Raw genomic sequence first — 12440 nt, 5'->3', positions numbered from 1 at the left:
ATTTATGTGATTTAATGAAAGTAATTAATGAGCAAAACACAGAGAAAAATTACAAAATTGATGAAATTTTGAAAGAAAATGGTCATATCGTGCTTCGCCTACCCCCATACCACCTGGAATTAAATCCTGTTGAACTTGTGTGGCGGTACGTGAAGGACGAGCTCGCAAGAACGTCGATTGACTCTAACTTATATAAAGAGATAAAAGACTTTGAGTTGCTATTCTCTAATAATTATTCGCCTGAAAAGTGGAGAAATTGTGACGACCATGTCATAAAAAATTAAGACGAATATTATAAATCTCATAGAGTATTTGACGATGTATTGGACAGGTATGTTATTGTTTATTTATAATTTAATGTAAATTAAACATAAAATATTATAGGTGTACACTGAACTAATATGACTGGCGTACTCTAGTACATTATACTTCAAAGTAGGTATAATGTTTTTTGGTTTTTGTTTTAGATTTATAATTGAAGTTAATGAAAACGATGATGAAGATGAGGATGACGACGACGATGAACAAGTTCAAACAGAGAGTGAACATGAAAGTGACATGGAAATTGATTTATAAAATAAAACACTTTTACATAAATAAATTCAAATTGGTAGATATTCTGAAGGTAAACATCCAAATTTTAATGCTGTCAAACTATAAATTTTAAGCTAAATATGACATTTACGGGAACACTCATAGAATAAAATTTTACTTACGTCAGAAATAGTTACAAGCTATCGCGAGATTAATCCGGGCACACTTTTCTACGTGTGTAGCATGTCGTGCTACCTCGCCCCCGCCACTTCTTTCACCCCGCAAGGAGGGTCGCCAAGTAACTTGCCACATTATAAGTATAGTCCTTTTTGCGAGGTTAAAATGGTTTCTTTAAGGCGCTACGGGATGGCTAGTTTTAAAAAAATACAGTACGAGTTCTAGGTCATTTGATTTCCAGATGCCTAGTATGTAAAGTTAATATTCTCTTGTAAAATAAAAAATAAAATTGAAATGTATAGATTTCACATCTGCTATAAGACTGTTGCGATATTCTACAAAGCATAGCAAGATTCGCAAGCTAGTATTTCTCGAAGATAGATAGCTATTGGTAAACAAAACTATCTTCACTTCTACATAGTGTGGTAGTAAGAGCCAGGGCACTGAAAAAAGTAGCTACATATTGAAAAGGCAGGTTGGCCGACTTGTTTTACCGGTCTATATGTTTACAGGATGTCCCGTTAGTCAACGTCATGTCGGCAGGAGGTGTATACATATATCTATCTCACTCACCCGCCTCCCTCTATCTCTGTCCCACTCGCGCGGCGGGCTGCACTGCTCTTCATAAGTCAGCTCCACTTCGTCTTCCACTAGTTCTTCCTCTAACACCTCTATGTTGGTGTATTCGCTCTCTGTTGAGGAATGGTGGACGCCGTTTTGGACTGGCTCGTCTGTGGATTGATAGAGATGTGTTAGAAATAGAAGTAAGAAAGAAAGAAAAACTTAAAATGTACACACTGGGAATAAAGTATGTTTGCCACGCAAAAATAGGTCCTTTTGATATTTGAATGTCATATTTAATTAATGCAATTTCGATTCTTATCTAGTAACTAAAACCATCAGGCACACAGCGTGTCTGTAAAGCGCCCAACGTATTTCAGCCTTTACAATACAATACAATCCTCTTTATTTGCACCAAAAACAGAAAAAAATACAAAATAAAGCTTAAAAATAAAAACAGTACAAAAAGGCGGCCTTATTGCTTAAAGCATACAGTAAACTGTTTACGAAATGGATGTGTCATCTGTGTTTGTGTGTGTGTGTGTGTGTGTCGTGTGTGTGTGTGTGTCGTGTGTGAGTGAGCGTGTGTGTGTTTGTATGCTGATGATGATCTTACCTCCATCCTCGTCATCATCATGCTGGCTGCTGGAGCTCGGCCCCGGCTGTGACACGTTTTTACTCTTTTTGCCGACACCTTTGCCTGTCAAAAGAATACAAAATTAAGTAACCATCATATTTATTTTAAAATTGGAACACAATATTTAGATTTTCAGTTAGTAAGATTTCGATGCGCTGTTAAACACTTTAATATTGCAGACGGCGTCATTATAATGTGGCAAGTTACTTGGCGACCCTCCTTGCGGGGTGAAAGAAGTGGCGGGGGCGAGGTAGCACGACATGCTACACACGTAGAAAAGTGTGCCCGGATTAATCTCACGATAGCTTGTAACTATTTCTGACGTAAGTAAAATTTTATTCTATGAGTGTTCCCGTAAATGTCATATTTAGCTTAAAATTTATAGTTTGACAGCATTAACCTTTCCTATGCCGAACAGCCGCGCACACATGTAACCGCCGTCTGCCGGCGCTTTTTGACAGTAGAGAGCGCCCGCGCGGGAATCACATTTATATGAATATTTGGGTATTATTGTTTGGTACTCAATAATGTATCGATTGTAATTTATTGTCAGATAGCTAATGAACATGTTACAATGAATTTTATTGGTTATAATAGTTTTATTTGATTTCTATAGGTCATTGATTACAGATTTTTACTTGAAACTGCACCCATCACAGAAAAATACCTCTATTTCAATATAATTTTAGTTTCAATCCAGGTTTTTTTATACTTATTATTTGAAGAGATTATATAGCTATCAACTGATATCAATAAAGTATAAACTCTAGAGGAAATAGATTCATAATTTATATTTTGAAAACAGACTATAATTTGCTTTATTTCAAAAGACTCCATTTTTTGTACATGTGCATGTGTGCGTGACAAGAGCTTGCTCCAGTGCGCCGTGTGCCAGATCTGTCCCAAATCAAGGGTGTTCACTTTTGATGAAATAAAACAAGAATGATAATATTTTTATAATGTTTCGTATTTTAGCATACTAAATTATAAAAACTTAAACGTAAGTTACTTACTGAATCATATTTACTTATTTGTTAACCTACTTTCAACAAATATGATAATATAAATATATACATATATAAATACATATATTTATTTATATAAATAGGACAGGTGATCACCCTCTCAGACTCATCTACACATCGATATCATTCTAAAGAGCCTAAACTTCACGTTCACTAGAGCGATGATCCTAAAAAATAAAACACGCTGTATAACAACCCAACGCACTTCGTGTACATACACGAGCGGCGGCCATTTTGTTTGCGTATGTGTGTGTGTGAATTTTGGATGCACCTTGATAAATATTGATTTTCTCTAATATTTTGGCTATTTATTGAATAAACCGATATAAATATGTATTATCAATAAAATTATCTTTATAAATGAAATAAATTATTTATTGATGTTTTTACATAACAGTGTAGAAAATAGTTTACAAAGTTACGCACCCTTCAGGCAATAATGCGGTACAATTTTAGATCGATAAAAACTAGATTTTTTGTATTTTTTTATACTATTGATTTATCAATATACCTTCAAAATTGAATAAATAACAAAAAAACATAGTATTTACTTACCTTTTGACGTTTTTTCCATACGAAATCACTATTTTATTACCAACAGTCGCGAGTACAAGGACTGTTCAAGGTACCAAAATTTGAATTTCGCGCTACTAGTAAACAAGTGAAGTTTTTGACTCAATGAATGTTGTCGATGGTTGTTTCATTCATATAGAATAAATTAAAGGTGATTTCATACTCTATTTCATGGTAATTAATAACTAAAATCGCAAAAATCGCGATGAACTGCTCTTGGGACAGATCTGTCACTAGGCAGACAAGGGGGGTTGGGACAGATCTGGCACACGGCATTCTAGAGGTTAAAATTTGGATGTTTACCTTCAGAATATCTACCAATTTGAATTTATTTATGTAAAAGTGTTTTATTTTATAAATCAATTTCCATGTCACTTTCATGTTCACTCTCTGTTTGAACTTGTTCATCGTCGTCGTGATCCTCATCTTCATCATCGTTTTCATTAACTTCAATTATAAATCTAAGACAAAAACCAAAAAACATTATACCTACTTTGAAGTATAGTGTACTAGAGTACGCCAGTCATATTAGTTCAGTGTACACCTATAATATTTTATGTTTAATTTACATTAAATTATAAATAAACAATAACATATCTGTCCAATACATCGTCAAATACTCTATCAGATTTATAATAATAATAGCCTACTTATTTTCCCGCTGCTGGGCAAAGGCCTCCCCTTTCATCTTCTACACCTTTCGATCCTGTGCACCCTCAGCCCAGTTGTTATCGAATTTGTCCAGGTCGTCCCGCCATCTCCGTCTCGCCCTGCCTCTCCGCCGGCGCCCGTCGCCCGGCACCCACTCGGTCGCTATCTTGGCCCACCGGTCCGGGTGCATTCGGCAGACGTGGCCGGCCCAGTGCCACTTGAGCTTTGCGGTCTCGACACCAACATCGACTATGCGAATTTGGGAGCGTAGTATGGTGTTCCGGACACGGTCCGTCAATTTTACACCGAGGAGACTACGCTCCATCGCTCTTTGGCAATCCTTCAGTCTGGTCTTTTAATGTTTGGTCAGTGACCATGTCAGATTTATAATATTCGTCTTAATTTTTGATGACATGGTCGTCACAATTTCTCCACTTTTCAGGCGAATAATTAGAGAAAAGCAACTTTAAGTCTTTTATCTCTTTATCTAAGTTACAGTCAATCGAGGTTCTTGCGAGCTCACCTTTCACGTACCGCCACACAAGTTCAATAGGATTTAATTCCGGGTGGTATGGGGGTAGGCGAAGCACGATATGACCATTTTCTTTCAAAATTTCATCAATTTTGTAATTTTCCCCTGTGTTTTGCTCATTAATTACTTTCATTAAATCACATAAATTTTGGTTGCTTTCCTAGTTACAAGAACTGACAACTGACGCACTGTCATATGGACTCTTCGTCTTTGTTGTTTACTTTTTCGTATCTGACTGCGCAGTACCAACCTTTAGCCGCGTAGCATGACTGATCCGGTACGCTGTTCTACAAGAAGCCCCTATATTGAGACATTATACGATTTGTTGTTTTTAACGTTATTTTGTTGAATTATAGATACCTAATAATAATATAATGATAATATTAAAAAGGCCTCAACACTCATTCTAAGACTAATGGTCTCAGGATCAATGATCTCATGTGGGTCGCACTCAAATTATGACAGACTATATAAGACATGTGGCCGCCTCGGCTGCGCGGCCGAGACTGCCGTAACAATGACATGCTGTACAAAGTACAACTCTTATGCATGCATTAATGCAGGCATGTGCGACCTACTGACCAATATGATCTTAAATTATGCATTTTCTGTTAATTTAGCACATTGTTTGTCACTGCATTTGGTTGCCATGTAATTTTAGTTCTCAATAAACCATCTTAACGTACACCCGTCTTTTCACCTCTAACTCCCTGACATTTACATAGTGCACCCACCCCCCCTTACATTTTTTTTGGTCCTTCGATTAAGGCCCTCGCGTCGCGTGTCGTGTACGTAAGGTCCGCGGAATCAAAATCCAGTGACATTTATTGACATAAAACTTTGACATTTTCGTGCAAGTGATTGGACTGCAGTGCATTACTTCGGAGATAAGTTGGCGTTGTTGCAGAAACTCAAGTAAGATCTTTCCTTTTATAACTATTTCATTGCATACCTAATTCGACCAACATGGAAGGTCTATTAGAGAAGCAAGCCGCCGTCATGGAGGACATCAAGAGGATGTCGCGAAACATCAAAAAGGATCCTCGTGAACGAAAGACCCTTGAATATAGACAGGCGAGAGCTTCAAGGATAGATGAGCTCTGGCGTACATTCGAAGAGAATCATCAGCTTTTGATGCAGGAAGAGGATAAAACGCATCAATATTATACAGAAAATATTTATGATTTTGTTATGCAAATTAAGGACGAAATCGTTCAGCTTTTAAAACCTAAACCATTGACACCGCCGCCACCCCCGCCTGTGGAGAAGAAAGTGACATTTGACATATTTATGGAAGCATCTGGAGAGGGTACTGACACTTTGCAAATAAAGGACGAGAAAGTTCTAGAGCTCATGAGGACTCAGAGAAGCAACTTTAGATCTTTAATCCGTCTTATTGACAGCTTACATCTTGACAATCTAGTAGAGAAATGGGAGATAGAGGACGAGATAAAATCTCTGAAAGGACGTTGGAATACCATTGACATCTTGCATTTACAAATAGATAGCATTCTAGAGGGGAGGGATGAGACCTATAACAATCAATATTTACTGCATGAAAAATCATTTAAGGATATGAAAAAGCAACTGAACATGAAGTTGAATTTTGTTGACCATTCGCAACAAACTGCACCCAAAGTTGACATACCTATTTTCAGTGGGAATTATTCTCAGTGGCCTACATTTATGGACTTGTTCTCAGAAGCAATACATAAGAACCCTAACATGAGCAAGTCCCACAAAATGCAAATATTAAAGTGCAAACTGAAGGGAGAAGCGGAGCGTATCGTACAGCATCTACACATTAGTGCCGAGAATTATGACGCCTGCTGGGATCTGCTGACACATCGTTACAATAATTTGCAACTTCTTTTCACCAAACAAATACAATTATTTCTGAGACAGCCCAATGTAAAAACCCAATCTGCATTCGAAATCAAAAAGCTATTTGACACCTCTATGGAAGTAATACATGCCATTAATAACCTAGGCGTAGATACTATGAATTGGGATCCGATATTAGTGCACATTTTGTGTGAAAAGTTAGATACGCAAACTTACACCGACTACATGGAGTACAGAAAATCGCCGCGTCAGTTAGCGAAACTTCAGGAGTTTATGGATTTCCTAGAGGGAAAATTTACCGCCCTGGAGCCCGTGACAAAGAAAAAACCTGACAACATGACACTGCATAAACCAGTTAATGACAACCAACAAAATTACCATCGGGAATACAGAACCAATTATTCCAAGCCATCGTACAATAACGCAATGCATATTCAAGAACAAAAGTCATCATGTTCCTTTTGTCGCCAAGACCACGATTTATTCAAATGCACCAAATTCTTAAGTGTGTCACCTGATGTTCAATTAAAACATATGGCCCAATTTAACATATGTAAAAACTGCTTGTATTATCACTCTAAAAATTATTGCAAGTCAGAAAAACGATGTCGCGAATGCAACGCTGCACATAATACGTTGCTGCACAAGGCCTTTTCTATGAAACCAACGACATCCACTGCAACTAAAATGACACCAACATCAACACCATTTACACCGGGAAACCATCAAAAACGTAACGTACATTATGCTATAGGAAGCGATGACGAAATCATGTTAGCAACAGCCCTGTTAAAAGTGAAGGCCACGGATGGTACCTACATGACACTTCGAGCATTTATTGACCCCGGCTCTCAAGTTACTCTGATTACCGAGTCGGCGGCCCAAAAATTAGGATTGCAAAGGACTCAATACAACGCGTGCATAGCAGGAGTGGGTTCCGTGACAAACAAAAGCCGAGGAAAAGTAAACCTTACATGCATGTCCCGACACAACGACTTTACATTTGAAACAGATGCATTAGTCATGTCGCGCGTAGTAAGCAACTTGCCTAACGTAACTTTTGAGAAGAAGAATTGGTCGCATATCGAACATCTGACACTTGCTGACCCAGATTACAATATTTCACGATCAATTGACATTTTACTAGACGCTAGTGTGCATTCTCAAATCATAATGGGAGGATTGCTGACAGGCACAGATTTACAACCTTGTGCACAGCAGACAAAATTAGGATGGATTTTGTCAGGAGGAAGCGGTACGGGCAGAACTTACAACTGCCACGTCATTACAAATAATACAGATGACATCAAAAAATATTGGGAAATGGAGGAAATTACTGAAGCCAAAAATATGACATCTCAAGAGCAATACTGTGAGGACCTTTACGTCAGCACTACCAGACGTTTACAGAATGGGCAGTATGAAGTACAGCTGCCCATGGTGGCCGATTACAAAGAAAAGTTAGGAGAATCAAAGGGAAAAGCACTGGCCCAGTTCCATCGCCTGGAAAAGAAGCTTAGTAATGACACCGAATTATCTGACAGTTACAAGAAATTTATGCAGGAATATATTGATTTGGAACATATGAAAAAGAGCACAAGCCAATCGGACATCGAATGTTTTTTGCCGCATCATGGGGTAGTAAAACCCGACTCTACTACTACAAAACTCAGAGTAGTGTTCAATGCATCCTCAAAAACATCATCGGGACTCAGCCTTAACGACCTAATGGAATGTGGCCCAAAATTACATCAGGATTTACAAGCTGTACTGATTAGATGGCGCACGTATGAACATGTGTTTTCAGCCGACTGCGAGAAAATGTATAGGATGATATTAGTAGCAGAAAACATGCAACCATTGCAAAAGATATTATGGAGAAATGACATACACGAGCCGATTCAAGAATATGACCTTTGTACTTTGACATTTGGAGAAAAGGCAGCGCCGTACCTTGCTTTAAGAACGCTCAAGCAGTTAGCACAGGATGAGGCACATAAGTATCCGCTAGCAGCACAGGTGATTGAACGAGAGGTTTACGTGGATGACGTCATGAGTGGAGCACATTGCATTGCAACTGCATTAGAAAAACAACAACAACTTATTAACATGTTAAAAAGTGCAGGATTTAATTTACGCAAATGGTCCAGCAATCATCCAGCATTACTAGAGCATCTACCAGAAGATCAGAAAAATAAACCGATTGTATTCAAAGATAAGGAAACAACAAAAGCATTAGGTTTACAGTGGATTCCCCAATCAGACAAATTTACATTTAAAAATAAAAATAATGACACCAATGACAAACCGCTGACAAAAAGAATGCTTCTTTCGCAAATATCGAAGTTATTCGACCCCTTAGGCTGGCTAACCCCAATCACAATAAAGGCTAAATTGCTATTTCAAACAGTGTGGACAACCGTCGAAGGATGGGATGACATCATACCCGAATCATTAACCAAGGACTGGAGAAAACTGCAAGCTGACATGTGTTTAATTGAAGCATTCGACATCCCAAGATGGGTAGGTAATTTAACAAAAAGTTTTGAAATCCACGGATTCTGTGATGCTTCTCAAAAAGTATTTGCGGCCGGGATTTGGATAAAAACACTGACAGACAATGGGGATACAATAGTCCGATTGTTAGTAGCAAAATCAAAACTTGCACCACTAAATAAAACTATCACGTTACCGCGCCTGGAACTATGTGCAACTGTTCTTTTGGCGCAGCTCATGACAAAAGCATTGGAAAACATTGATTACCATAGCCATAACATCACTGTGCATGCCTGGACCGACTCAATGATCGTCCTAGGATGGCTACAAGGCGACCCCAAAAAGTGGAAAAGTTTCGTAGCGAATAGAGTAAAACAAGTTACTTCCGCCATACCTGCATCGTCGTGGCGCTACGTGAAGTCGGAAGAAAATGCTGTCGATTGTGCAACGAGAGGTCTAACACCAGCTCAGTTGCAGCATCATTCTCTCTGGTGGGAAGGTCCACAATGGATAAAAAACCCCGAACTACAACTGCAAACTCCGATCGTAACATCAGCTGTTGACAATAACATACAAATGGAAGCTAAAAATAAACAAGTCAATTCAGCAAAACTGCAGCCGTCTGACATTGTACTCGAGCTACTATATCGCCATAGTAAGTTGAGTCATGTTACGCGAATCGTAGCGTGGATTCTAAGAAGCAAAATATCAAGGACAAACAAACCGGCATACCTCACATCAGCTGAGTTGACGAACGCTTTACATACGATCATTAGAAATGTGCAATTACATGAATTTGGAGATGACATAACCAGACTGAAAACTAAGCAAAACGTTAGCAGGAGAAGCCCCCTACTAAGTTTAAATCCGTTTTTAGATGAAAATGGAATACTGCGGCTAGGTGGAAGATTGACGAAATCAGCATTGCCAGATGACATGAAAAAACCAATCATACTTTCTAGCAAAAGCAGATTAACAGAGCTGATTATCAAACAAGCACACGAAGTACTTTTGCATGGCGGACCCCGATTGACACTGACATACCTACGCAGAAAGTATTGGATACTATCAGGTCATAGAACAGTGAAGAGTCAGCTTCATCGCTGTGTGACGTGCCGCCGATATAGCCCACAACAAAATAATCAGCTGATGGCAGACCTGCCAAAACCCCGCGTGACAATATCAAGGCCGTTCACCCATACTGGCGTTGACTATACAGGCCACGTAGAGGTTAAGGCTAACAAAGGCAGAGGAATACGCACACTGAAGGGTTACATTGCAGTCTTCGTGTGCCTAGCAACAAAAGCAATACACCTCGAAATGGTGACCGACCTTGACACACCCTCATTCTTGGCTGCATTTAAACGCTTTTGCGCCCGCAGAGGAAAACCAGAGGCATGCTATAGCGATCAAGGAACAAACTTTATTGGTGCAGACAGGATCCTGAAACAGCAATACCAAGATTGTTTAAAATGCATTGACACTACATTTTTAAAAGACGTCAGCGAGATGGGCGTGACATGGCATTTCAATGCTCCCGCATGGCCAACTGCAGGAGGCCTTTGGGAAGCTGCCGTTAAAAGCATGAAGTATCATTTGTATCGAGTCATCGGAAATCAAAAATTGACGTACGAGGAGTTTACCACTTTATTGTGCCAAATAGAGGCTTGTCTCAACTCAAGACCTCTTTGCACGTTGACTGAGGCCGACACAGAACTTGACATCTTGACACCAGGGCACTTTCTCATTGGTGGACCCATACACTCAGTAGCGGAACCGGAAACTGAGCAGATTGACATAAGGAAAAGGTGGCAATTAGTGAGGAAAATGAGTAATGACTTTTGGAAGACATGGTCGAACGAATATCTTACACAGCTGCAATCACGAAGCAAATGGAAGACGAGTCAAAAGGACTTACAGATAAATGACATTGTATGCATAAAAGAGGAGAACCTGCCCGCTGGCAGGTGGGGCATGGGGAGAGTGGTTGAAACCTATCCCGGAACTGACAAACGCGTAAGAGTGGTTTTGCTAAAAACTGTAAGAGGATACCTAAAAAGACCTATCACAAAGTTGGCAAAACTATTGACAAATGACACTGACACTGACACCGACGAAGAAGATGACACTACTCAGCAAAATAAACAGCAAAGAACGAGATGTACAAAAAGGAAAATAACAGTTGCAAGCTTACTTTGTTATGCATTTATGTTTTTCATGATGATTATAACACCAACATTGCAAGAAAATGTTACCTACTTTCAAATCACAGAACTGCAACCCAGCAAAATGCTATACTTTGACAAAATATCGGAACTACTACTAATCAGAGATGACTGGAAATTGGTTACATACTATAATATGAGCACCTATTGGCAAGGGATCAATGACATAGAAAATTACGTAATGCACATCAAAAACTTCGCCCGCAAACAAGAATACGACACCCACTCTGAATTAATTATCCGACAATTAGACCACGATATGAACGAGCTAATGTATTACAACTCCATTCTGCAAGCTCATCACATTACAAGACGAAAGAGAGGCCTAATCAATGCAGTAGGTTCGGTCACAAATGTATTATTTGGGGTTCTGGATCAAGGATTCGCAGATAAATATGAGGAAGATATCGGAAAGATCCGTCAAAACGATGAACATCTCTTACAATTAATTAAAAACCAAACTACTATTTTTGAAGCTCAGCAAAATATCATAAAAAGAAACGAGGCGATAATGAACACACAATTTAAACTTATTTATAAACAGATAGAGGATATCAAGTTACGTATGAATGAATCAAAGGTGTTTTACGAACATCTCTACTACGTGTTAACGGCGAGTACTACGGCCGATCGCATTATTGCAAACCTAAAAGCTATACAACAATTTTTAATAAATACATTGACAAATATGTATCAAGGTCACGTTGATGTGCACCTCTTACCGCCAGAACAGTTAAAAGAGCACCTTAGCTTCGTATCAAAGCATGTACCTACAGATTTAACCTTACCAGATGTAAGGGATAACTTTATTTATATTTACAAACTACTGAGAGGACAGGTACGATTGACAAGGAACTATCTTATTATGGAAATAAAAATCCCACTGATGGCACATGACAAATATGAACTTGATAGAGTCGTGACTCTACCACATTATCAAGGAAAGAGTGTATTAAATACCTATGCAGCCACGGAGTATGTCGCATTTAATGTTATGAAAGGATTAATCATCCCTCTGAAAGCAGAAGATATTTCGAGTTGTCTAATCCCAAACGATCAACAGATTTTTTGCAAGGTTAATCACCCACAGTATAATATGCAAGTGTCCAATTCAATATGTAATATCAATTTAAAAACAAACAAAGGCGTGACGTACTGCAATACGGAACGAACAGCTGATTGCA

The 12440-nt window shown here is 38.7% G+C and overlaps 1 protein-coding gene across 1 annotated transcript in view; it reads right to left on the bottom strand.

The window, feature by feature from the left end:
* LOC105395746 (bromodomain and WD repeat-containing protein 3) overlaps positions 1 to 12440 on the bottom strand; it is a 91849-nt gene that overhangs the window by 5454 nt on the left and 73955 nt on the right. The window contains exons 41-42 of the mRNA XM_048629744.1: positions 1889 to 1972; positions 1285 to 1442 (exon numbers count right to left, since the gene is read on the bottom strand). Coding sequence (XP_048485701.1) covers positions 1285 to 1442; positions 1889 to 1972 — 242 coding nt within the window. The remainder of the gene's footprint in view (positions 1 to 1284; positions 1443 to 1888; positions 1973 to 12440) is intronic.

The sequence above is a fragment of the Plutella xylostella genome, chromosome 24 (assembly GCF_932276165.1).
Source record: "Plutella xylostella chromosome 24, ilPluXylo3.1, whole genome shotgun sequence".
NCBI lineage: Eukaryota > Metazoa > Arthropoda > Insecta > Lepidoptera > Plutellidae > Plutella > Plutella xylostella.
Note: the sequence above shows the minus strand (reverse complement) of the source record. Positions and strands in the feature narration are given on the sequence as shown.